This window comes from Macaca thibetana, chromosome 2 (assembly GCF_024542745.1).
Source record: "Macaca thibetana thibetana isolate TM-01 chromosome 2, ASM2454274v1, whole genome shotgun sequence".
Classification (NCBI taxonomy): Eukaryota; Metazoa; Chordata; class Mammalia; order Primates; family Cercopithecidae; genus Macaca; species Macaca thibetana.
The window spans coordinates 87,867,577-87,894,326 of record NC_065579.1 but is presented as its reverse complement, the minus strand read 5'-3'; the positions used below and the strand labels follow the sequence as shown (position 1 = coordinate 87,894,326).

At 42.9% G+C, this 26,750-nt stretch overlaps 3 protein-coding genes across 12 annotated transcripts in view; 2 read left to right on the top strand and 1 right to left on the bottom strand.

The window, feature by feature from the left end:
- The window catches only part of PARL (presenilin associated rhomboid like), a 231,691-nt gene that overhangs the window by 66,962 nt on the left and 137,979 nt on the right, over positions 1–26,750 (top strand). The gene's annotated exons all lie outside the window — the stretch shown is intronic.
- Positions 1–26,750, bottom strand: part of ABCF3 (ATP binding cassette subfamily F member 3) — a 291,373-nt gene that overhangs the window by 195,032 nt on the left and 69,591 nt on the right. The window lies entirely within an intron of this gene.
- Positions 1–26,750, top strand: part of ABCC5 (ATP binding cassette subfamily C member 5) — a 95,832-nt gene that overhangs the window by 16,781 nt on the left and 52,301 nt on the right. For 5 of the 10 annotated variants that reach the window (XR_007723435.1, XM_050780171.1, XM_050780167.1 and 2 more), the window contains exons 3-10: positions 11,573–11,730; positions 12,225–12,380; positions 13,034–13,181; positions 17,963–18,196; positions 18,330–18,503; positions 19,071–19,218; positions 22,204–22,352; positions 23,226–23,333. Coding sequence is in view for 9 of the 10 variants with exons in the window: in XM_050780171.1 (XP_050636128.1) it covers positions 11,573–11,730; positions 12,225–12,380; positions 13,034–13,181; positions 17,963–18,196; positions 18,330–18,503; positions 19,071–19,218; positions 22,204–22,352; positions 23,226–23,333 (1,275 nt within the window). In the remaining variant the exon portion in view is untranslated. Of the gene's footprint in view, positions 1–11,572; positions 11,731–12,224; positions 12,381–13,033; positions 13,182–13,285; positions 17,367–17,389; positions 17,541–17,962; positions 18,197–18,329; positions 18,504–19,070; positions 19,219–22,203; positions 22,353–23,225; positions 23,334–26,750 lie in introns of those variants that run through there. The other 5 variants (XM_050780170.1, XM_050780172.1, XM_050780173.1 and 2 more) reach the window with 5 other exon arrangements.

Here is a 26,750-nt window from a genome sequence, read left to right as displayed (position 1 = left end):
ACCTTTACCCACTAGAGCTAGTAGCACCCCTCCAGTGGGGACAATCAAAAACGTCTCCAGCTGTTGCCAAATGTCCTCTGGGCAAGCAAAACACCCTCACTTGTGAATTCCTGGGCTGCACCATGCGACGTAGTACTATTGTGGCTATTGAGCTTTTGACCTATGGCCAGTCTGAACTGAGATGTGCTGTAAGCATAAAATACCTGATTTCAGAGACTTAGTACAAAAAAAGAAATACTTAATTTGTAAAATACCTAATAATTTTTCACATTGATTATATGTTAAAAAAGATATAATACTTTTTATTGGGTTAAATGAAATACATTATTTAAATTAATCCACCTTTTACTTTTTATTTTTAGAGTCAGAGTCTCACTCCATCACCCAGACTGTAGTGCGGTGGCATGATCATGACTCACTGCAGTGTCAAACACCTGGGCTCATGTGATCCTCCTGCCTTATCCTCCTGAGTAGCTAGGACTACAATCTCGTGCCACTATGCCCGGCTAATTTTTAAATTTTTTGTAGTGATGGGGTCTTGGAGGGTTACACAGGCTGGTCTCAAATTCCTGGCCTGAAGCCATCCTCCCACCTCAGCCTCCCAAAGTGTTGTGATTACAGGCATGAGCCACTGCACCCTGCCTACTTTTTACTTTTTAAATATGGCTACTAGAAAAATTTAAGTTACATTATGTGGCTTACATTTGCAGCTTGCGTTATATTTCTGTTGGACAGTGCTGAGCTAGAGTGTTGATCTACTGTAGGTTAGCCATTGATTTTGTATTAGGCATTTAGATCCCTATAAACTGTTGGGTTTAATGGTTTTTTCCTTTGGAAGATTTTCCTTTATGCAGTAAAGTTATGGAGACCCAGAGTATGTAGTATTACATATTACCAGTTTGCTCTCCTGAATTCCTGCTGGTAGCATATTAAAAATCAGTTTAATGTTCAGACCGTGTATGTTTGTCTATATTTCCCTCCTTTCCATATTGCATTTTCTTTTCCATATTGGATTTTGTCTCTTTTAAGGCATATATGGTTGTATCTTAAATTTAATTTGTGTTTCTCGATTGGTGACATTGGGTCTGTGTGTTCTCTTCTGTATCTAGAACAGTGCCTGGCACATAGCAGGCTCTCAATAAGGACTAGTTGAATGAATGGATGAAAAAAATACTGTATTTTACTTTTTCAGTAAAAGTCCGCTACTTGAAATATATTATTCTGTTAGTTACTTGGTTACTTCTTATTTTTATTTATTTATTTATTTAGAGACAGAGTCTCACTCTGTCACCCAGGCTGGAGTGCAGTGGCATGATCTTGGCTCACTGCAGCCCGATGGCCCCGGCTCAGGCCATCCTCCCACCTCAGCTTCATAAGTAGCTAGGGCTAATAGCGTACCTTTTTTGTATTTTTTTGTACAGGCGGGGTTTCATCATGTTGCCCAGGCTGGTCTCAAGCTCCTGGGCTCAAGCAGTCTGCCCGCCTCAGCCTCCCAAAGTGCTCGGATTATAGGTGCGAGCCACCACACCCCACCACTTGGTCACTTCTTTAGCTTTATCTTCCCTTCTCTTAATGCTAATTTCCTTATGCAAAAAAGTTTCCTTCTCATGTTCGAACCTCTCTTCCCTTTGATACATTTCTGATTGTTGGGGGTAAATGGAGGCTGTCCCCCATCATAGCTGGACTAAGTATGCTATGTAATTTATGTCGTCATTTTTAATGTAATTTTTGGGAGGTTAATTCCAGATGGATTAATGTATGGTATGAAACCTGGATCTCAATTAATTCATCTCCAATCTGGTTAGTTGTTAGGAAGGTAGGTAGGTAGGATGTGAGTGACCGTCTCACTGTGTCACACAGGCTGGAGTGCAGAGGTGCAGTCATGGCTCACTGCACCCTCGACCTGCCAGGATCAAGCGATCCTCTCACCTTAGCCTCTCATGTAGCTGGACCACAGGTGTGCACCACCATGCCCGGCTAGTTTTAAAAAATGTTGTATATAGACAGGTTCTCACTTTGTTGCCCAGGCTGGTCTCGAACTCCTGGGCTCAAGTGATCCTCCCACTTTGGCCTCCCAATGCTGAGATTACAGGTGTGAACCACTGCACCTGGCACAATCTGGTATTTATTTGTTTCAACAATATTCACTGACTCATGATTCCCTACCTTATTATATTATTTATGCTTTTGTATAGTAAGCCCTTAAAGCTTGAATATATTAAGTCTTTTCTCTTGGTTCGTTGCCATTTTCTATCCATTCAACCTTAGAATGTTGATAACTCACTTCATGGAATGTTAACTGTGGTAGAAAATATTTATTTTTACCTTGAAATAGACATACTTTTTTTTTTTTTTCCTGGCATGCTCGGGCATGTGAGCTTTTTTGGGAAGCCTAGAGAGGAAGAGAAGTTAGACGTCCAAGCATATAGTTAGTTACATGTGGGAGACATCTGTGCAGTTACTGGCAGGTTAGTATAAAGATGCTGTTATGTGTCCTTTTTTTTTTTTTTTTTTTGAGACAGAGTCTCCCTCTGTCACCCAGGCTGGGGTACAGTGGCGCAATCTCAGCTCACTGCAACCTGCACCTCCCAGGTTCTAGTGATTCTTCTGCTTCACCCTCCCGAGTAGCTGGAACTACAGGCATGTGCCACCACGCCTGGCTAAGTTTTGTATTTTTAGTAGAGACGGGGGTTTCACCATATTGGCCAGGCTGGTCTGGAACTCCTGACCTCAGGTGATCCGCCCACCTCAGCCTCCCAAAATGCTGGGATTACAGGCGTGAGCCACTGTGCCTGGCCCTGAGTCATTGTTTATCTTAATCTGATATTCACCCGGGGAATAGAGAAGAGCCGTTTATGAGGTACACCTGGGATAATTTTGTACAGTTATGGTTTATTTGCTTGTTTTTGTTTTTTTGTTTGTTTTGTTTTTTTCTTGACAGGCACATAGCAGAGTGATGAAGAGCCTTAGCTCAAGGCTGGATTGAAATCCCTGCTGTGACCTAACATTGGTGTGCTTCGGTTTCCTTAGCTGTGAAATGGTGATACTAGTACCTACCTCAAAGGGTTATTATGAGGATTACATTAGTTAATATCTGTAAACCATTTAAAACAGTGTCTGTTGGTTTGTTATAAATTTGTATACATTTTCTGAATTACCTTTAAGTGAAAAGCTTGCCTTTATAAATGCATACTAGTCATGAGATTTGGCTGTACACAAGGAAGATTGCTATAGCTTCCTTTATTTCTTGCTGATGTCAAGACAACCTGAGGTCCACAAAATAGAAGTGAAAGTACTAAAGTTAATAGCAATTCTCTTTTGCAATAATCCTGGAGCACATATCCTGTAATAAAGTTAATTGGAGCAAACTGGGTAGAAGTCTAATTGCTAGGACCTACATTTTTTAAATCCTGTAACCCCAATGATAGAATTTATCCTAAGTAATCCAGAAGGAGAAAAATAAAACTATAATTGTATGTTATACTATTAATAATAAGCAAAAGCTGGGTGTGGTAGCTCACACCTGTAATCCCAGCACTTTGGGAGGCCAAGAATGGAGGATTGATTGCCTGAGCCCAGGACCTCAAGACCAGCCTTGGCAACATATTAAGAAGCCGTCTCTACAAAAATAAAAAAATTAGCCAGACATGGTGGTAGTGCATGCCTGTAGTGCCCAGCTACTCTAGAGGCTGAGGTAGGAGGATTGCTTGAGCCGGGGAGGTCAGAGCCGCAGTGAGCTATGATTGTGCCACTGCATTCCAGCCTGGGTGACAGCAAAATCCTGTTTCAGACAAAAATAATAATAAGCAAAACAGCTAGAGAATCTAAACAGAAGTGGAATGGGTAAGATTGCCTCAGTGGTATATCATGTAGCATTAATTGATGATATGTAGAATGTAAGGTAAAGAAGGTATTTTGAAGGTATTTTCGTTGACATGTGAATACTAGGTGCCAAACTCTCTACTATGCCAGAGGCCAGGGATACAAACAAGAGGAAGACAGCTTGCCCTCTAGGACCTCTTACCAGAAGCATCCTGCTGTGGTGGTATAGGTGCAGGGAAGACATAGGAGGAAGGAAATGAATGCCCCCACCTTGAAAGAGTCAGAGAAAACTAAAGGAAAGAAGAAATAGTTGAGATAGACCCTAAGATCTATTGGCTAGCTAAATTGGGATAATATAGCTAACATGTATTGAATGTTTATTATATACCCAGTATTTTGCTAAGCACTTTTAATTATCCCATTAATTCCTCTCATCCCTATGTGGTAGGTGCATGTACCACTGTAAAAACGAGTAAACAAACTTAAATCTGTATCTGTCTTCTAAAATTCATGTTTGAAATTACTATGGCCCCCAACTGTGGGAAGATTCTGCCTATGGAGGTCTTCATACTTTAAGGCCATAAGAAAGAAATAGTTTTGTTGGAGTAAGAGAATTCTTTTCTCTTGTTATTATTATTTATTTATTTATTTTTCATGTTAACATTTGAGAGTTCTTGCCAACAGCTGAATGTCTGTTGCTTATTGTTTTGAGAGACCTGTCTCTGAAGGAGCTAGGTGCAGATACGGAGTGGGACAGTGGTTTCTTCAAAGGAGAAGATCCTGTATCATACCTGTGTTTCCATCAGATAGTTCATTTTCCTGACTTGGTTAATGTGTAAAGATATGACAACAAGATTGACAGTTTGGGAAAACGTTTAAGAAAGAATAGCAGGGTCAGGATGCGACTTGGAAAGTTCGTTGCTTAGAGTAGCAAGGTTTGATTCTTTTAGATCAACGATATAGACTTTTCCATACTCTTACTGTGAGAATTTCTACTCCATGCTTTGTTACATGAGAATTCTGAGATTAGTGCTATTTCAACCACTCTTAGGGGGTTTGTCAGGATAAAACTGCACCGAGTGTATTGTTCTAAAACCAAAGGCAGCAGGAGAGCGCTGAGTGTCTGCCATCAGTAGTGCCACTACAGTATTCATGAGAAACCTGGGAAATGAAGGCTTGCCTGGCAGCTTTCATTTGAATCTTTTAAAAAAGAGCCTTTGAATTTGATGTTTTCCAATATAGGAAGTAACTTACTACCTCGGTGGTGGTGAAACATGACATAGTTATATATAGTAAAAGCAACAAAAACCATGCAATCAGAGGATTTAAAAAGAATTATTAAGTCCATTTACTTTTCTATGAATAGGTTTTAGTGAAAAGTGTCACTAGGCATTTTAGAAATGAAGAAAATGAAATTAGTGTGTTATACACATAGGAATTGGCATTTGTTTTGCTCCCACCATCTGGAATAGTCTTACAGGAGGAGGCACTTGGTAAGTTATTTGTTGAAAGAATGGATGAAAGATGTGAAGATTCTGGTTTCCTATTAATGCTAATATGCCATGCTCCTGTAAACATACTGATGGATTGCATGCCAAGTTTTCCTCTTCTGATGCTTCTCAAATGTCAAATGATGTTTATAAAACCCTTCTAACTCTTGAACTTGGTTCACCTGAAAAAGCAGAAGAAATAGAATAGCTAAAACAAATTTGAAAAGGAAGGATAAAGTTGAAGGCATCACACTATCCTATTTTAAGACTTAGTTTATAGCTACAGTAATCAAGTCAGTAGTATTAGTGGAGGGATAGACAAATAGATCAATGAAATAGAGTCTAGAAATAGACTCAGACAGGCATGGCCAACTTTTTGACATAAGTGCAGAGCACCTTACTGGAGAAATGGTAATCTTTTCAACACATGATATTGGAACAGTTGGACATCTGTAGGTAGCAAAGTGAACCTTTGCCAAAACCTTACACTTTATACAGAAATTAACTAAAGATGAACCATAGAATTAAATGTAAAATGTAAAACTATAAAACTTTTAAGAGAGCACATAGGAGAAAATCTTCATGACCTGGGGGTTGGAAGAAGAGTTCTTAGGCATGACACTAAAAGCACAATTGTGAAAGAAAAAAATTGGTAAATTAGACTTCAAAATTACAAACTTTTGCTGCATGAATGGCCCTAATTAGGATGTAACATGGCCATAAAATGGAAGAAAATATTTGCAAATCATATGACAAGGAACTTTAATCCAGAATATGTAAGGAACTTGCTAAACTCAACACTAAAAAAAAATTCGCTTAGAAAATAAATTGTAATTTCAGCACTTTGAGAGGTCAAGGTGGGAGGATCACTTGAGCCCGGGAGTTCAAGACCAGCCTGAGCAACACAGTGCTGTCTCTGCAAAATAAAAATAATTAGCTGGGTGTGGTGGTGTGTGCCCGCAGTCCCAGCTCATTGGGAGGTGGGAGGATCACTTGAGCCCAGGAGTTTGAGGCTGCAATGAGCCATGATCATGCCATTGCACTCCCAGCCTGGGCAACAGAGCAAGACTTTGTCTTAACAAAAAAAAAAAAGAAAGAAAAAAAAACATAGAAAATGGGCAAAAGACTTGAACAGACACTTCAGCAAAAAGAATGTGGGGGTGACATATAAGTACAGATAGATGTTAAACATTATTCATTCACCATTAGGGTAGTGCAGATTAAAACCACAATAAGATTCCATACCACACCTATTAGAATGGCTAAAATAAAATATAATGCCAATACTGGCCAGGCACAGTGGCTTACGCCTGTAATCCCAGCACTTTGGGAGGCCAAGGCAGGTGGATCACAATGTCAGGAGTTCGAGACCAACCTGACCAACGTGGTAAAACCCCGTCTCTACTAAAAATAGAAAAATTAGCTGGGCATGGTGGCAGGCATCTGTAATCCCAGCAATTCAGAAGGCTGAGGCAGGAGAATTGCTTGAACCTGGGAGGCGGAGGTTGCAGTGAGCCGAGATTGCACCACTGCACTCCAGCCTGGGCGACAGAACAAGACTCTGTCTTGGGGAGAAAAAAAAAAAAAAAGCCAATACCAAGCACTGGTGAGGATGTGAGGAAACTAGATTTCGCATCCATTGCTAGTGGGAATGTAAAATGGTACTGTGGTCAAGTAATTTCAATGACAACTAATATTTGAATCATAAATAATGTCTAGCTGCTTTATATACTTCTTGTGCTGTCAAAAGTTAAACAAGAAGTGAGATCTCCACTCGAAGTCAGGAGTTTGAGACCAGCCTGGGCAAAATGACATCTCTACTAAAAATACAAAAATTAGTCAGGCGTGGTGGTGGGTACTTGTAATCATAGCTACTTGGGAGGCTGAGGCAAGAGAATTGCTGGAACCTGGGAGGCGGAGCTTGCAGTGAGCCAAGATTGCACCACTGCACTCCAGCCTGGGTGACAGCAAAACGCCGTCTCAAAAAAAAAAAAAAACAAAAAACAGTGAGCTCTCCGTTCCAATACAAATTTATAGTGGATGTATTTTTCAAACCACAGTTATAGTTCTAGCAGTGATTTTTAAACCTCAATGATATACGAAGCCAATTTCCATATTTCAAGATCTATGTATTTTGGAATTAGTGGCAATGATTGTATAGTATTGGGAATATAATTAATGCCTCTGAATTCTATACACTTAAAAATGTCTAAAATGCCAAATTTTATGTTATATATATTTTACCACGTAGAAATAATCCATTTAACTGCGGCATTTAGTAGCTTCCACATAACTTTCCATTGAAAGTGATTAATCTGCAGTGTAATAACATGATAAAGGTAAATGTCAAGAGAGGACTCTAATAGAATTCTATAATGTCTTCCATGAGATAAAAGGCTCAATTAAAAGTGTATATTCCTGGATTTAGCTCAGTATTTGCCAGTTCCTTTTTTTTTTTTTTTTTGAGACAGGGTCTTGTTCTGTTGCCCAGGCTGGAGTGCAGTGGCGCAATCTTAACTCACTACAATCTCTGCCTCCGTGGTTCAAGAGATCCTCCTACTTCAGCTTCCCGAGTATCTGGGACTATAGGTGTGTGCCACCACGCCCTGCTAATTTTTGTATTTTTAGTAGAGATGGGGATTCACCATGTTGACCAGGCTGGTCTCAGACTCCTGACCTAAGGAGTCTGCCCACCTTGGCATCCCAAAGTGCTGGGCTTACAGGTGTGAGCCACTGCACCCAGCCCGGCAGTGTACCTTCATGAAGACATTTGCAAAAGTGGAATTGTAGAATCTCATTGCAAATCAGTATTCATAGATGAATATTTGCAATCAATTTTGATGAAAGGGAAAACTATTTTAAACCCCAGTTAAGTGAAATGTTATTCCCCCATAAAAGAATTTCATTCTTCTCATCAGTAGTTGTGTATTATAAAAAATTGTACTCAATTATTATAATCTGAATTGTGTCAACATTTTGTGGAGATTTGTTTTCTCTTGTAATAGGAGTACCTACTTAATATCTTTGATTTTGCCTCTTAGCCCACAAAACTTAAAATATTTACCTCTGGCCTTTTACAGAAATGTTCGTCAACCCCTAGCTTAAAACATTAATTTTTCTCTTTTTCTTCTTTTCTGATATATGCTTTAAAGGCGATGAAAATCTCACTCTATTCTCCGTTTTAACTGCATCCCAGAGATGCTGATGTATTGCAGTTTCATACTGTTTAGTACAGAATATATTCTGGTTTCCGTTTAACGCATTCTTTTTATTTATTTATTTAAAGAGAGTCTTGTTCTGTTGCCCAGTCTGGAGTGTAGTGGCGAGATCATAGCTCACTGCAGCCTCAAACTCCTGAGCTCAAGCAATCCTCCCACCTCAGCCTCCTGAGAAGTTGAGATTATATAGGTACAAATTGTCATGCCTGTTTGATGTCTTCTTTCACTTACATATTACTTAGAAGTATATTGCATAATTTCTGAACATTCGGAGATTTAAAAAATCTTTCTTACTGATCTCTAATTAAATCCTAAAGTGGTCAGAGTGCATGTATACATGATGTCAGTCTTGAGATTTGTTGAGGTTTACTTTATAGCCCAGCGTATAGCCCATTTTGGCAGATACCCAATGTATATTTGAAGTGACATTTTTCAGATCTTTTGTCGTCTTCTGAAGCTTTGGATATCCAAATAAGGTTGGTCCCTGTAACATTCTGTACCTACTCTGTACAGATTCCCAGTTTCTACTCACTTAAAATAGGTGTGCTTGTATTTTTAGTGTATCTTTCTGCTTTCTCAACCCAGGAGTTTTTTTCTTTCCTCTTGTGGTTATATGCAGCTTATAGGTAAGAAAAACCTTTGTAATGTACTTGAATCTCAGCAGTCCTCAGTTCATTATCAAGTGCCATAGTCCCTAACCATTAAATTAAGTGTTGACCTTATACATAAGGACTTCGTATAAGAATGAGTTCGTTTCTTGTTGACTCCTGTCATGTTGTACCATTGTTCTCTTCACACTGGTCTGACTTGCCTTTGACAAAAGGAAGGGAGTGTGCTTTGCAGGGCTGTGTGCCTTCCTAATACCAAGAAGTTATCTAAAGATACTTAACTGTGCTGTGAACTAAAGCTATTGTGTTTGATCTGCCCAGCCATCCAGCTGACCCCTGTATACAAAATTCTACCTGTTCAGTTCTGTTAATGTTTAAGTTGCCTCTGTTCTTTGGTGGGAAAAGAGGTGATGTATAAAAATTGACTGCTTTGTATAAGGCTTGGTATGTTAGGTGCTAAATCACTTAACTTCTTCTTGATTTGGGGATCTATTCTCCTTGTTTTTTTTTTTTTGTTTTTTGTTTGTTTGTTTGTTTTTTCCCTTCTTTTAGAGACAGAGTCTTGCCCTGTCACCCAGGCTGGAGTGCAGTGGTGTGATCATAGCTCATTGCAGCCTCCAACTCCTGGGCTCAAGTGATCCTGCTGCCTCCACCTCCCAAGTAGCTGGTGCTACAGGCACACATCACCATGCCCGGCTGATTTTTTTACTTTTTGTAGAGACGGTGTGTTGCTGTGTTGCCCAGGGTGGTCTTGAATTCCTGAGCTCAACCGATCCTCCTGCTGTGGCCTTCCAAAGTGTCAGGATTATAGGTGTGAGCCACCATGCCCAGCTGAGATCTGTTTTTTACTATTTCACAATAATTGCTGGAAATATTTGTAATAATGTGACTTTCACTGCTAAGACAGAAAAGGAAGACAAGGAAATTGAGGAAAATGAAGCTTCTGCTTCTATAACAGGAAAGCATAAACTTTTGAGTTACTTTTAGAGTAAACCAGGATAAGCATGTCTAGATTCTTGACCCACCCTCTTCTGCCACAGTCAGACTTAGAATGCACTTTTGCATGCACTTTTGTTAGTCTAATTAATGATCATTTATGTGCTTTCTAGTTAGTCAATACGTGTAACTTTATATTTCAGCTCATGAGAGCTTCTGCCCCATGCTGCAGGGAAGTGTATAGCTCTGCAGCTGTGCAGCCAGGATGAGAACTCATGTTCTGTTCTTCCTGCTACTGATGAGACAGGGGAGGCACATGTACATCCAGGCTCTTTCTGCATGGCAGGGCTGTTTAATCAGGGCTGATGGAAGTTTTTGTCATAGAAAATGGGCAATCAGATTTGCAGTTAGTAGTGAAATAATTGACTCTCAATCCATATTGGGAAACAGAAGATAAAACGTTGGTAATAAAAATGTAAATTTTAGAACATAGAACACAAAGAGTGGACCATAATCCCAACACTTTGGGAGGCCGAGGCAGGCGGATCATGAGGTCGAGAGATCAAGACTGTCCTGGCCAATGTGGTGAAACCCCATCTCTACTAAAAATACAAAAATTAGCTGGGTGTGGTGGTGAATGCCTCTAACCCCCCTACTCGGAGACTGAGTCATGAGAATTGCTTGAACCGGGGAGGCTGAGATTGCAGTGATCCAAGATCACGCCACCGCACTCCAGCCTGGGCAACAGAGCGAGACTCCATCTCAAAAGAAAAAAACAAAAACAGGGCCGGGCACGGTGGGTCATGCCTGTAATCCCAGCACTTTGGGAGGCTGAGGCAGGCAGATCACAGGGTTAGGAGTTCGAAACCAGCCTGACCAACATGGTGAAACCCCACCTCTACTAAAAATACAAAAATTTGCCAGGCTGGTGGCACATGCCTGTAATCCCAGCTACTCAGGAGGCTGAGGTAGGAGAATTGCTTGAACGTGGGAGTTGGAGGTTGCAGTGAGCTGAGATTGTGCCACTGCACTCTAGCCTGGGTGACAGAGTGAGACTCTATCTCAAAAAAACCCAAAAAAACCAAGAGTGGACCCTAATGTAACCTATGGAACTTCAGTTAATAATGAATCTGTATTGGCTCATCAATTGTAACAAAGGTACCACACTAATGGAAGATGTTAATAATAGGAAAAACAGATGGGGAGGATGGGGGAGGTACAGAGGTATATGGGAACACTCTGTACTATCTGATCAGTTTTTCTGTAGAACCTAAGAGGCCAAAAAAAAGAAAACTGTTTAAAATTTTTAAATATCTAGCTTACTGTTCCCCAGTGGGTTCAAATCATACAAAGTTAGTGTTTAACCTCCTGACCCTTGCTTGGGATTTCTCAGTTAAGATGGGTCCAGTTTGCAGTTTGAGCCCGTTTCATCAGTTCTGTTTGCCTCTTGCCTGTGTGTTAACTGTGCTCTTGCCTTTCTCCCTATCTGCTGGAATAGTTGGAATGCCAAGATGCCTTGGAAACAGCCGCCCGAGCCGAGGGCCTCTCTCTGGATGTCTCCATGCATTCTCAGCTCAGAATCCTGGACGAGGAGCATCCCAAGGGAAAGTACCACCATGGCTTGAGTGCTCTGAAGCCCATCCGGACTACTTCCAAGTAAGACGCCCTGCCGGCTGATGACATGAAGCATCAAAGGCATTTTTTTTTTTTTTTTTTGAAACGGAGTCTTGCTCTGTCGCCAGGCTGGAGTGCAATGGTACGGTCTCGGCCCACTGCAATCTCCGTCTCCTGGGTTCAAGTGATTCTCCTGCCTCAGCCTCCTGAGTATCTGGGACTACAGGCACCACCAAGCCCAGCTAATTTTTTTGTATTTTTAGTAGAGATGAGGTTTCACCATATTGGCCAGGAAGGGCTTCAATCTCCTGACCTCATGATCCGCCCGCCTTGGCCTCCCAAAGTGCTGGGATTACAGGTGTGAGCCACCACACCCGGCCCATCAAAGCCGTTTTAGAACATTCAGGCCAAGATTAGATCAGCTGAGGAGACCTGTCTTTAGTTAAGAGCTCTGTTCACTAAACTCTGTCTTTTAAACACGGGCTGCCCTCTTCGTGCGTGTTGATAGCTTTGTGATTTCGGTTTTCTCTCCTTAGACACCAGCACCCAGTGGACAATGCTGGGCTTTTTTCCTGTATGACTTTTTCGTGGCTTTCTTCTCTGGCCCGTGTGGCCCACAAGAAGGGGGAACTCTCAATGGAAGACGTGTGGTCTCTGTCCAAGCACGAGTCTTCTGACGTGAACTGCAGAAGGTAGGCGCCTCTGGTCCACCCTCATCTCCCCCATGCTGGGTGGGCAGGGCCTGAGCTAGGAGTGTGAAGTCCACAGCTCTGTGTCTTTAAAGAGCCAAGCTGTCCAGTGGAGGGTGGGCGGCCTGGGGATGACTTTCTCTTTGCTCTTTTGCTTTATCTCCTATTTCACCTTTGATCCTGTTTTAACCACGGGCTTTCTCTCTCTCTCTCAGCCCCGCTTCTCTTCCTGAGTCTGCAGGGAGATTATGTTGCTGCCTTGTGACAGAATACATTTTTGTGGTAGCTGATTGTCATGATTAAAATCTAGTTTACAACTTCACATTTTACCACAGGAACCTTCAGAAAGGGTCGGGGGCCCCTGAAAAAGGAAGTTCTTATTCACAAATTGCATTCAGGGATCATTTCCTGGGTGGAAAGAAAGGCTTTTGCTCTCATCATTTTCTGTATCCTGGGAGGCTCCCTATACAGGGTAAATATGTAGTTCCCCAGGAAGGGTATTTTTTCCCAGAAGGTGAAGACTATGTACATAATTTTAAAGGAGAGACTTATGTGAGTGGTGGCAAAACCTGGAGACAAAAAGTGGTGGCAGGCGGGGAGCTAGGTGTGCCTTTCCCCCGGGGAGATGTGTAACGAGGACGTGTGCCCTTATTAAGACTAGAGAGACTGTGGCAAGAAGAACTGAATGAAGTTGGGCCAGACGCTGCTTCCCTGCGAAGGGTTGTGTGGATCTTCTGCCGCACCAGGCTCATCCTGTCCATCGTGTGCCTGATGATCACGCAGCTGGCTGGCTTCAGTGGACCAGTAAGTTCTAACCATCCTTTCCGACAGTCTCCAGGGGCCCGGCCACGGCCAGCTCTAACACTCTTATTCTGTTCCAGGGGTTGTGCTCAGCTTTGGGCTAGGTAGCAGTCTTAGAGATGCCTTCAGGACTGTTGAAAGGGGTCGATGGATTTTGGAGTGAATGGTGGCTTGGCAACAGCTGGAAGGATGAAAGGGCAGTGTTGCCAGAGAAGAAATGGAACTGGCTTGATTTCTGGGCGGGGGTAAAATGGAACTGATTCCAGTTCTGCACAGGACTGTGCTTCTCGGTTGTGTGTTGACATGAAATGATAGTCGGTGCAGGCAGATGTGTCTTGCAGTGCTGTGAGTGGGTGAGAGCACATTATGTGGCCTGGGCTGGTGAGCCAGCGCTGGGGACATGCCGAGTGCCTGGAGGCAGAGTTATCACATGTTTGGCGGGTCCATGGCAAATAAGCCCTGAGAAAACTAGAGGACTGTCGAGGATTTTAGAGTCTGACCTGGAGTCCATTTAAGTTTGAATTATAGTGTAACTGTGTGGCAAGCGTTGGGGTGGCAGCCGTGGTTTTCCCCAGTCTGTACTGATGCAGAGTAGACAAGAGAGCCTTTGACGTTCACTCTGTTTCCTGGGCACCTGTTTCTTACACTTGCTGTGCTGCCTTACACTTGAGACCTTGATTAAATCTATTCTCTACACATTTGCCTTGAGGCATCGGAGCAGTAGTACTGCTTGTACTGTGCGTTTTCCGTGTGTGGGTAAAGCTGGAGGTTCATGGTTTCGGTAAGTATGTGCCTCAGATGCATGGTGATTAGGTAAAACTAATTTGCAGTTTTGTTTTTGTTTTTGTTTTTTTAATGTTTGATGCCTCTTGTTAAAGTTTTGATCTCTTTTCTGAAGCAGAGAACACTACTTTTCTGGTATTGGGTTTCTATATTATTAATAATTGACCAACTAACATACTTTATATAAAAGTTTTAAGTAAGAAGGACCATGTAACTGAAATGTTGTGTTATGTAATTTACCAAAATGGCAAACACTTTCATAGAGCCAGCTTCCCCCAAGAAGAGCTTCTGTCATTGTTTCACTACAGGGCTGGTGGCTGCTCTTACCTCATAGAATTCATTCCTCTGGGTAGCACCCTATGCAGGCTTTCCGAATAAAGTGATCATGGGCTTTCTTGATTCCATTTGGCCAATGCAAGAACTTCATTGACTCCCCTCTAAAAAAAAATTCCATGGATTGTTGGGATTTTTATTTTTATTTTTTGAAAAAAAAGTTACCTATCCATATTCAGCTTGGTGGCTTCACGGTCACTCCCCCTGAACATTCGTATATTCCGTAATCTCTCATTTATGGTGCAGAACACTGGGATACTAACCTCTAGGAAACTGTTCTAGCTGCCAGGGAAAGCTAAGAGCCCTCCTTTCACAGGAAAGCAGCAGCGTGCTTTTTCTTCTCTCTGCCCTTTCAGGGAAGAGCATCTTAAGGCCAGTGTTATTTCATGGGATTCTGTCCTGGAACTGAGAAAGCAATGGACTCATCCATAGTGTCTTATACATTTAAAAGTGTAAATAATACACACTTCCTTTTTTGGAACTCCAATTCTAATATGTTTCTTTTCCATTGGAAATTGAAAAACCAGGCTGGTTTTGAGATTAGTACTAGCAGTGAGTAAACCTCCTCTCTGTGGCCTTAAATCCTTTTGAGGAACATTCGTTTTAGATTTTTGCAAGTTTCCTAATCTGGCACGACTTTCAAACTAGCTTAATCTGTCCTTACAGAAACCTGTATAAGGACAGACTGCCCACATACGGGCTCCCCAAATAAAACGGCATTTTTATTTCTTGTCCCTGCTCGGGTTTCACCGGACCTTGGTAGCCATACACAGAACAAATGAAACACAATCAAGTTGTTGTGCTGTGTTTGTTTTTACCTACTGGCCAGCTGATGCTGACATTTATACACCAAGATGATCCAAGGCTTTGGTGATGCCAGTGGACTAGCGCCATATGTGCAGGGTGCCTGGGGGTCATAATAATATTCACGGAGTACCAGACTCTCTAACAGTATGGTCCTGTGTAGCCACATTGCTACACTTACAGAGATGCTTTGGGGCCTTTTTGGATTAAGACAGTTCTAAAAGACCAGGCCTCACCTGTGATCTGTGTATAAAGAATTAGCATCGCACCTAGATCTGCAAGAGAAGGCCGCCTCCTGCAGTGCTATCTCTTGGTGAATGCTAACTCTGCCCGAGGGCCTTTTGGGGAAAGGACAGTGTAAAACCCTTAGAGAGGTAAGTTTCCTACCCTTCCAACCTCTCTCCACCTGCAGCTTGCTTGGTGCTGTCAGGATCTGGATTTGGGGGGAGTCTCTCTGTAGTGGAACCAGTGACAGAAGCTGTTCTTTAGAATTTTCAGGATGGCTGTATTCTGCGGTCAGAATGAGAGAGTCAAGCTGGGCAGAATCTCTCGCCAAGAGTTCAGGTAAGGTAATGTTTATTCACTGGGAATGCTTTCCACAGCCAGACAGCTATGCTAACAGTCTCAAGTTTTCTTCCAGTTTGTTTAGATTTAAATGATACATTTGTAACTTTTTAAAAACTAAATTTTGGTTGGATTTTTCGTGGAAATCTCTTTTTTCTTTATCCCCTAAAAAATGGTTTGAAATGTCATTGTTATTTAAAAACCCGATGTGTTGGAACTTCTTTAATCTGCTGTTTCCTCTTTTTCCCCCCCCTTTGAAAGTTTCGCATAGTATAAACATTCACTATGTCTTTTACCTTCCCTGCTCCTCCCCTCTGGGAGGCGCTGATGCTATTACCTGGTGCTGAAAAATGGCACTCTAAAGGTATGGGAAGGAAGGAGCCCAAGGCAACCACCTGCTGTCCTTTCAGCCTTCCTTTGGAGACTGCTCCATCAGTGCTGAGGTGTGTGGGAACAGGCGTCACTGCACCGCCATCTTACTGAGTTGCTTCACGTGAGGAAAAGGGGGCTTTGGCCCTGTGACTCAGTTCCACATTTTGGATTGCATACTGGAAAAGAAGCCAATCTTCTTGCTAGTAAACCAGCAACCCGGCTGTATACAGTGGTGACCCAAGCAATGGATATAAATCTAAAAGTCTGAGGGAGGGGAGAGGTGGAATACAGTAGTTCTTGGAATCTGAAGTCTCCTATTTGATCAGGTTATTTCCTGGGACTTGGCAAAAATCTGATTGGTGGGGATCTCCTAGGACCTAGTGGACATCTGGTATTAATTTAATCTCAGGAAAAACAAGAAATTAACCCAGCGAGATTCTGGGTTCTGGAATTCAGCATAGCTACCTCCGGACCGTGGTGTCTGGCCTCCATTTTTGTCTGTCATTCAGCTCTGACTTACAGCTGCAGTCACCTTTGCTATAAGGAACCTGGGTATAGGGGTGGATGGGCTTCACGTTAATTTTTTTCTTCCTTTAGGGTGGGGGATTGGTTTGGCTTTCTTTTGTTGTTGTTTTTTGTTTTATTTTTGTCAATCAAGATTGATTTTTAGATGCAAGGACTTGAAAAGACCCAGAAGGATGCCACCAGTTTTTCCTTGAGGCCTAGGATTTTTTTTTCTGTCCCGAGCAGAGGTAATTCCTCACAGCTTAGTGCACCCGTGGCACCAGCCATTTTGAGCAGAGCACCTCTTTGGGGAGCTTTTCGTTTTGTTTTGTTTTTAATTCTCTTTCCTTAGCAGCAAGGTCTTTTTTCCTAGAGAATCTACTCCATTGCAGAATCATTGCAACCTCAGGAGCCCTCACTGATTGAGTGCTGTCAGCCTGATATACTACTTTGGACTCTGGAAACAGATATGGGTTCTATTCTCTATTTCTACTGTGTGTCGTTAAACAGCCGTCGGAGGCCAGATGACCTGTTAGATGGCTAGTCCTGTATAATTTGACTCTGTATGTTTCAATGTATGTTACTGCAATGCTTCACCTGCTGTACAGTGTTTGTGAGATGCTCTTTGAAGATGGTACTTTTATATTTTTTCATTTTCAATAAAAGTACATTCCTTCCCACTTCCTGGTATTTAATACTGTTGCTGAATGTGCCTTGTGTGAGTGTGTGCTCCGGCGTTGCAGGACCTCAGCTGGAGGTGGCACTCGGTGGTTCTTGGGGGCTGGCCGCCTTCCCTCTGCAGGTGGTGTTAGACATATACTGCCTGAGGTAACATGTTTTCATTTTTGGGAGGGAGTTGGGAGTGGGGTGGGCCCATGGGAGGGTCTCTGGAGTTTTGATAGCCTGCTTTGTTTGCTCTCTTCTGTACTATTAAACTGCTGATGTTTATTTTCAGGAATGTTTTGCAAATGCACTTCTCACTCTTCCCCAGTACAACTGTAGGTACACTGTTCCTTTTTATCAAATAAGCACGTTTGAAATGATCCAAAAAAAGGTCTTAATTTCATGTAAAGAAATGTATCCATGTGTGGAGATACTGGAATAAGGTCAAAGTTGTACTTTTGAATGACCATGTGTTTAGAGTTAACTTCAGCTCATTGATAGGTTTATGTTACATTAGAAAGAGTAATGGTTTTGATGGTGTCCTGTAAGGAAGAAAGTTTTCAATTAGACCTAGCTCCTGCAGAATGCCCTGAGGAAATTACTGCAGGCAGCTTGTAATAACTGGGTCCTCCAAAGTTTTGTTTTGCTTGCACACTGGTCCCTGAGTGGAGCTGCCTACTCTTTCTAACTTAACATAAAACTATGGCATTGTGTGTGAGTGCCGTGGAGATGTTGACATTGGTGTGTATCTCTCCCTGTAGGCCTTCATGGTGAAACACCTCTTGGAGTATACCCAGGCAACAGAGTCTAACCTGCAGTACAGCTTGTTGTTAGTCCTGGGCCTCCTTCTGACAGAAATCGTGCGGTCTTGGTCGCTTGCACTGACTTGGGCATTGAATTACCGAACCGGTGTCCGCTTGCGGGGGGCCATCCTAACCATGGCATTTAAGAAGATCCTTAAGTTGAAGAACATTAAAGAGAAATCCCTGGGTGAGGTGAGTGAGGGGTGTTTGCTTCACAGCAGAGGGCAACTTCCTAGCTTGAGGTTTGTTCCTCTAGGACCCTGCCTCCTGAGATGAATGAACCATGTCCTTGCAGGGCTCCCTCACTACTCTTTGTATCTTACAGCTCATCAACATTTGCTCCAATGATGGGCAGAGGATGTTTGAGGCAGCAGCCGTTGGCAGCCTGCTGGCTGGAGGACCCGTTGTTGCCATCTTAGGCATGATTTATAATGTAATTATTCTGGGACCAACAGGCTTCCTGGGATCAGCTGTTTTTATCCTCTTTTACCCAGCAATGGTGAGTAAGCCTCCCAGCTGAATCTTGGCAGTTTCTCCTTAGGAAATGAGTTACTTCCATTGGGTTATAGTAGGCATTGCTGAGGTGTCACATCTCTGATTGGAAGTTTCCTCAAAGCAGATTAAATCTAGAGCTAGATAGCGCTTGCTCCGTTGGGACAGAATTTTGACTTGAGAGGAGGTAAGGTGTCACTTGCATGAAAAAGAGTCTGAATGAGAAGGCCAGCCAGTGAGCCCTGTCTCACTTGACGTAGGAGTGTTTGAGTCACTGCGCTGGAGTTGGTGCTAAGTGATAGGGCCCTCCTGCCTCCCCTTTGGAAACACGCAGTATCTGTGGTCACTATTGAGAATAGATACTTACTTGTCTTCATTGCCTTACAAAGAGATAAGAATTCAGTAATGTTTTATTACAGTTCAATAGGTCACTTTTATTAAAGACAGTACAGCTACATAACATCCTAGGAAACAGGATTATGTGCTCATTTTATTGAGAATGACCTTCAGCAGATTAGGTAGTTCTCAAGTTTGAATGAGCTTTAATTTGGTGTGGCATCGCTTTTCCTTTCAGATGTTTGCATCACGGCTCACAGCATATTTCAGGAGAAAATGCGTGGCTGCCACGGATGAACGTGTCCAGAAGATGAATGAAGTTCTTACCTACATTAAATTTATTAAAATGTATGCCTGGGTCAAAGCATTTTCTCAAAGTGTTCAAAGTGAGTTTAAAGATTTCGTATGTGCATGTGATAGAAGGACTTTGGATTCTTTGGGTCTTATTCACACACTTGGCTTTCTGAACACATTACATACTAGGACTAGTGTCTAGTATATCGTAGGACATAATATCATAGAATCTTTGTGTTCAAAAGGGATCTTAGAGGTTTGAACCCATAACCTCATCTCACTGATGAGGAAATTGAGACCTGGGAAAATGGATTTTTCCCAGTTAATACACAGCTAGTTAGGAATAGTTCAGTTTCAAAGTCCCCTGTGTATATTCTCATTCTGCCCATGATTTCCCAGCCTGGTCATGAGGCTTTGAGGTAAGCTGGGAGTCAGGATGGCTGGATGCTGGTCCTAGCTCTGTCAAATATGTAAGTGCCAATAAAGCTAGGAGAAAGAGCACAGATGGGGCATTCAGAAAGATCTCCACACGAGTTGAACCAGTGTGCCTTAAAACAGATGAAATTGAAGCAGGAGATACTTAAAACCAAATGCATAGATACTTAATTTAAATAAAAGAGATGAGGCTATTGGACCATAACCTCATTAGGAGCTGAGTCCAATGCTGTAAAACAGTCAATACATTATAGGTGGAGTAGAAATACAGTGTTCAGGTCGGGCGCCAGTGGCGCACACCTGTAATCCCAGCACTTTGGGAGGCTGAGGGAGGAGGATCACCTGAGGTCAGGAGTTAAAGACCAGCCCGGCCAATATGGTGAAACCCCATCTGTACTAAAAATACAAAAATTAGCTGGGTGTGGTGGCATGTTCCTGTAATTCCAGCTACTTGGGAGACAGAGACAGGAGAATGAATCGCTTGAACCCAGGAGGCAGAGGTTGCAGTGAGCTGAGATCACGCCATTGCACTCCAGCCTGGGTGTTGCAGTGAGACTCTGTCTCAAAAAAAAAAAAAAAGAAAAAGAAAAAGTGTTCAGAGCAAGGCAGCTGTTTTCCTTTCATTGAGTAACCTTCAGGAACATGATGTCCAGTTCTGGAATCTGCATTTGATTTATGAGGGCTGTTAAGCTAAGAAGCATCCAGAGGAGGTGACCACTCAAGAGGTGCCCCCCAGTGGATGGGGCTGCCTTGTTAAACAGTGAGTTTGTTTCTACTGGAGTGGAACAAATGGTTTCTGAATGGACAGCTGCCAGCAGGTTGATGGGAGGATGGCTGCCAGTGGTCCTTCTGGCTCTCTGATTCTATAGTTTTATGGTCTTTTTTCTGAGATTCCCCTCATCCATCAGCCCCTGACTGGTATCTTTACCTGTAGGTATTAATTTGAAAAGAGTGTTCTTACTCATTATAGACATGGCCAAGGTGTATAATAAATGTTAAAGTAAGGAGTTCAGTGTTTTTATGTGACTTACAAACTAGCTGTGAAGATAGTTCCCCAATGCCTTAGGCAGTGGTAACACCTTTAAGGTCAGTGCATAGCCTCTTAGAAGAATTAAGTATTTGCCAGGTGTGGTGTTGCATGCCTGTAATCCCAGCACTTTGGGGGGCTGAGGCGGGTGGATCACCTGAGATCAGGAGTTCAAGAGCAGCCTGGCCAACATGACAAAACCCCTTCTCTACTGAAAATACAAAAATTAGCCAGGCGTGATGGCACAGCCTGTAATCCCAGCTACCCAAGAGGCCAAGGCAGGAGGATCAGTTGAACCCGGGAGGCAGAGGTTGCAGTGAGCTGAGATCCCACCACTGCACTCAAACCTGGGCAACAGAGTGAGACTCCATCTTAAAAAAAAAAAAAAAAAAAAAGTATTGTTCGGGTGAGGTGGCTTATGCCTTTAGTCTCGACGCTTTGGAAGGAGAGACAGGATCACTAGAGCCCAGGAGTTCGAGACCAGCCTGGGCAGCGTAGTGAGACCTCATCTCTACAAAAAATAAAACTTAACTGGGCATGGTAGTGCACATCTGTGGTCCCAGCTACTTGGGAAGCTAAGGTGGAAGGATTACTTGAGCCATGGAGGTTGAGGTTTCAGTGAGCCATGATTGTGCCACTGCACTCCAGCCTGAGCAACAGAGTGAGACGTCGTCTGAAAAAAAAAAAGTATCTTATTGTTCTGCTTCCTGCTCCATGGTCTTCAGTGCTGTATGGTTGCTTTGCTAATAAGGGGGTTGATTTTGCAAATATTTAAGAAAAATCATTCTGCCTATAGAAATTATATTTCACCTATCTTCCAGTTGTCGTTACTGCATTTTTGTATGGAAGCTTCTATGCCACTGCCAACATACAGCAGGCACTCTACGAAATCTTAGTTACCTCCCCACCGCCTTTCTTTTTTTTTCCTTTTGAAACAAAGTCTGGCTTTGTCACCCAGACTGGAATACAGTGGTGCAATCTTGGCACACTGCAACCTCCACCTCCCGGGTTCAAGCGATTCTCTGGCCTCAGCCTCCCAAGTAGCTGGGATCACAGGCGTGTACTAACACACCCAGCTAATTTTTGTATTTTTAGCGGGACGGGGTTTCGCCATGTTGGCCAGGACGGTCTCGAACTCCTGACCTCAGGTGATTCCCCCTGCTTTGGCCTCCCAAAGTGCTGGGATTATAGGCGTGAGCCACCACGCCCGACCTCTTAGTCCCTTTTTAATTCTCCAGTGTCATTGTGTTGTCTTTCGTATTAATTCCTTAGGCAAAAATTAAACAACAACCGGGTAAGCCAACGCATTTGCCAATTACAGATACAATTAATGTGTTCATTCTTTCTAAACCTAAGAAACTGACAAGAAAAATCAGAAAAAGGTATCATAGAAGATGATCATTGTGTTCATGTATAGTGATTGCTTTCTGTTAGATTCATTCCTGTCACTTGATCCATTTCAAACCTCAGCCTTTTATACCAGCTGTAGTGGTAAAGTTGATAGTCATAAGTGTTGAAGAGTGGCTGGAGACCTATGGAGTCTTGTTTGGAGGTGGAGGAACAACATCCCTAGGCTGCTTTTAACTTGCTTTGAAATTGGCTTGCTTTTTCATAGAAATCCGTGAGGAGGAGCGTCGGATATTGGAAAAAGCCGGGTACTTCCAGAGCATCACTGTGGGTGTGGCTCCCATTGTGGTGGTGATCGCCAGCGTAGTGACCTTCTCTGTTCATATGACCTTGGGCTTCGATCTGACAGCAGCACAGGTCAGGCAACCCTCAGGGATGGGGAACATTTTAGAAATACCACATTTGCTGGAGGCTGAGGCAGGAAAATCGCTTGAACCCAGGAAGCAGAGGTTATGGTGAACCGAGATTGCGCCACTGCACTCCAGCATGGATGACAGAGCGAGACTCCATCTCAAAAAAAAAAAAAAAAAATACCGCCTATGGAGATGATGCTCTGATCTTCTTCTTACTGGACCTGGAGGTTTCCCCAAGAATTAGTAGATATTTTTTCATTCATGGGATTAAGCTGAGAAGCAGAAGAGTGGGGAGCCGGCCCTTATGCACAAATAGTGTATGAGTTGTTTTTAGTCAACCTAAATTTGAGTTTAATTCTGAAATTACAGATCATCCTGTGCTTCATATTTACTGGCAATTTCAATTGAAGGTCTCAAAAACTCTACTTAAAAAAAAATGTGGCCGGGCATGGTGGCTCACACCTGTAATCCCAGCACTTTGGGAGGCCAAGGCAGGCGGGTCACTTGAGGTCAGGAGTTTGAGACCAGCCTGGCAAACATGGTGAAACCCCATCTCTACTAAAAATGCAAAAAATTAGCCAGGCGTGGTGGTGAGCGCCTGTAGTCCCAGCTACTCGGGAGGCTGAGGCAGGAGAATTGCTTGAACCTGGGAGGTGGAAGTTGCAGTGAGCCGAGATTGTGTCACTGCACTCCAGCCTGGGCGACAAAGCGAGACTCCGTCTCAAAAAAAAAAAAAAAAAAAAAAGTAATTGACTTGTAATAACATCTGACAGCCAAGCTGCAGCCTTCCTAGCACCTGAGAGGAAATTGATGGTGTCAGGTTACTTTAGTTGCATAGCATAATTAGGCACAGTTTCTTCTCTTCTCCTATTTTCAGGCTTTCACGGTGGTGACAGTCTTCAATTCCATGACTTTTGCTTTGAAAGTAACACCATTTTCAGTAAAGTCCCTCTCAGAAGCCTCGGTGGCTGTTGACAGATTTAAGGTAAGTGGCTCCTTTCCCTGCCCCAGTGTCAGGAGCCCTCCCCACACAACTAACTGCTGGCTCTGTTCAAGGGGCTGCACAGGCTGGCCTCACTGGATTTAAGCTTGGCTTTGGCCTTTTGGCAAGTCGGTAAGAAAAATGGGGCAGTGGAGGAGACTGAATTGAGGGACGAGACTTACCACCTTTTTAAATTAATGTGAATTTTTACCTTTTGTGGATGGCCATGAGCTGAGCTCCCAGGATTGCAGAGTTCCCCTTTAGAGCTAGCCCCTTCCACCTAGTCCTGACATGGATGTGTCGCAACTCACTGGGCCTTGAAGTGGCTTAAACCTAGAAGACCAGCACTGTGGGGCATCTTCCCCTTGATCTTTGTTACTGTCACTTTGATTGGTTGACACGCTGAATCCTTTTTGATACTTTCTTTTTCCTGCCCTGTGGTTGCTACTCACGATGCAGGGAAAGCAGTGACATGGAAATAGTTGTAAAACTAGATCATGTTGAGAAGTGCAGTTAAGTAAGTATCAGCTTCTTTTTTTGCAGGTGGTTAGTTGATCATACCTTGGCTGTGTTCCTTGTTCCTTCAGGATAATACACATACATGATATGAAAGGGAGTGTATTTGGGAGGGTGGAGAGAAATAGATATTTGACAGTGGTTAATACTAAACAAAAAAAAGGGGACGCCATGTGGGCTGGAATTCTTTGACATTGTCACTGCATAGATTAGCTCCTATGTCTCTGCTTGTCTTTATTGGCTGGTGAGAGGAATACGAAAGCAATTTTGGTGATGTGAAGGCTTGAAGCTCACACGTTTGAGGAATGGATATAATCATCTTGGAGGTTCAGGAGAAAACAAATTGGATTTTCTTCTTAAGAAATGTGGAAACTCAGTTCCTGGGATTTGTTTATATTCTACTTGTTTACAGTTGACCAGGTGACTTTTATTTGGTCAAGAAAGCCAGTCCTGGCCAGGCATGGTGGCTCGTGCCTGTAATCCTAGCTCTTTGGGAGGCTGAGGCAGGTGGATCACTTGAGCCCAGGAGTTCAAGACCAGCCTGGGCAACACAGCAAGACCCCGTCTCTACAAAAAAATAAAAAAATAGCCAGGCGCAGTGGCATGCACCCATAGTCCTAGCTACTCGGGAGGCTGAGGTGGGAAGATTGCTTGAGCCCAGGAGGTTGAGGCTGCAGTGAGCTATGATCATGGCACTGCACTCCAGCCTGGACAACAGAGTGAAACTCTTACCTTTTTTTAAAAAAAAAAAAAAAAAAAAAAAGAAGAAAGAAAAAGGAAGGAAGGGAGGGAAGGGAGAGAGAGAAGGAAGGAAGGAGAGGGAGAGCGAGGGGGAGGGGGAGGGGGAGAGGGAGGGGAAGAAAGCTAGTCTTCGAATGTGCCCCTCCCCGACCCCAGCGTGGCCACTTAGAAAACCAAGAGCCAGAGTCTATGAAAAAAAATGGCCTAATGGGACTCTGAGCTTTATTTTGCTGAATCCGCAATAACCAGTCGTGGATGAAAGGCAAATGTTTGACCGTAAGTTCTCCCTGCTGTTCATTTCTATATTCTTGTTAGTGAATGGATTTGGTAGCACTTTGAATAAAGTAAGGGCCTATAGTGTAGGTTGGTCCTCCCCTTGTTTTTCGAGGACTCTCATCTCCTGCTTAGTAATGAGGACTTGGATTAGCAGGTGGCTTTCACATCATAGGTCCCTCCTCTCTCCAGGAAGCTTCAGAGTTAATAATAGAAGCAGCACCACCCACAGCTCTATTTGATGCCCCATGAGACTTTAGACCCCTGCTATTTTATTCCTCTTGGCGGTCTCAGTCTCTTTTTTTCCTTCTTATTCTTTTTTTAATTAGATGCTTGGCACAAGATAGCAAGTATTTATGGCCAGGCTTGATGGCTAACACCTATAATCCCAGCACTTTGGGAGGCTGAGGTGGGTGGATCACTTGAGGTCAGGAGTTCAAGACCAGCGTGGCCAACACGGTAAAACCCCATCTCTACTAAAAATCCGAAAAATTAGCCAGGTGTGGTGGCGTGCGCCTGTAGTCCCAGCTGCTCAGCAGGCTGAGGCAGGAGAATCACTTGAACCTGGGAGGTGGGGGTTGCCATGAGCCGAGATGACGCCACTGCACTCCAGCCTGGGCAACACAGAGAGACTCTGTCTCAGGAAAAAAAAAAAAAAAAAAAAAAGATAACAAGTATTTATTACTTAATTCCTCCCCAACTCTAAGCCGGTTCTTTCTTCTTCTTATCTTCAGATGTTTATTAATTAGAATTACGTTGACTTTATGAGGGTTGGAGGGCTGTTTTTTAGGTGTAAGGCAACTGTTTATTATGTTTCTGAGTACATTAAAGGAAGTCTGCCACAATTGGGGGCCCATCTAAGGCAGCCTTTTGAAAACAACAAAACTGTTCCTGGGATTGTATCTCCCCAGAAGCATCTGCCCTCCCATCATTTTTAGAAGATGGAATATAGAATAACAAGGATGGGACTTGCTGCTTTGATTCATTTTACAGACCTTGAAACTCATTAATGATGTTACAGAGCCCTGCTTTTCACCCTGTGTCTTGTTTTACATCATTTTCTTTCTTTCTTTTTAAAATTGGAGTTGGAGATCTGATAGATTGGCAAGTATAGTGTTTTCTCTATTTCACCTACCCTGCAAGTGCATCTTGCAGGAGAACTTGTTGCTTCCTGTTGGGTAGTACGCATAAAGAATAGGAAAAGAGATATAAAATTTATTTATGTAACCTGTAATTTATAGATTTGATGACCTGTAGAAAGGCAGTGCGAAGCTGCACTGATTGTCACCAGTGGAATAGGGTGGCTTGTTCTAGCAAATACAGACACAGGACGCCCAGTGAAATACTGCATGGAATATACTTATACTGAAAAATTATTATTGTTTTTCTGGAATCTAAATTTGACTGGGGCCGGGCATGGTGGCTCATGCCTGTAATCCTAGCACTTTGGGAGGCTGAGTGGGTGGATCACTTGAGGCCAGGAGTTCGAGACCAGCCTGGCCAACTTGGTGAAACCCCATCTCTACTAAAAATACAAAAATTAGCTGGGCGTGGTGGTGGGTACCTGTAATCCCAGCTACTCGGGAGGGCTGAGACAGGAGAATGGCATGAATCTGGGAGGCAGAGGTTGCAGTGAGCCGAGATTGCACCCCTGCACTCCAGCCTGGGTGACAGAGTGAGACCCTGTCTCAAAAAAATAATTAATTAATTAATTTAATTGGGCATCTTATATTTATCTGGCAACCCTGTGAGTAGTCCCCTCTTCTGCTCTCAACAGATTCATTCTGATTTGATTCTTCTAGTGAATAAATAGTGTTTTCATGGTCAGTGTCCTATGATAAAGTTGAGGCTTATGGTTTATAGGTTTATATGGTTATAGGTTTACATTAT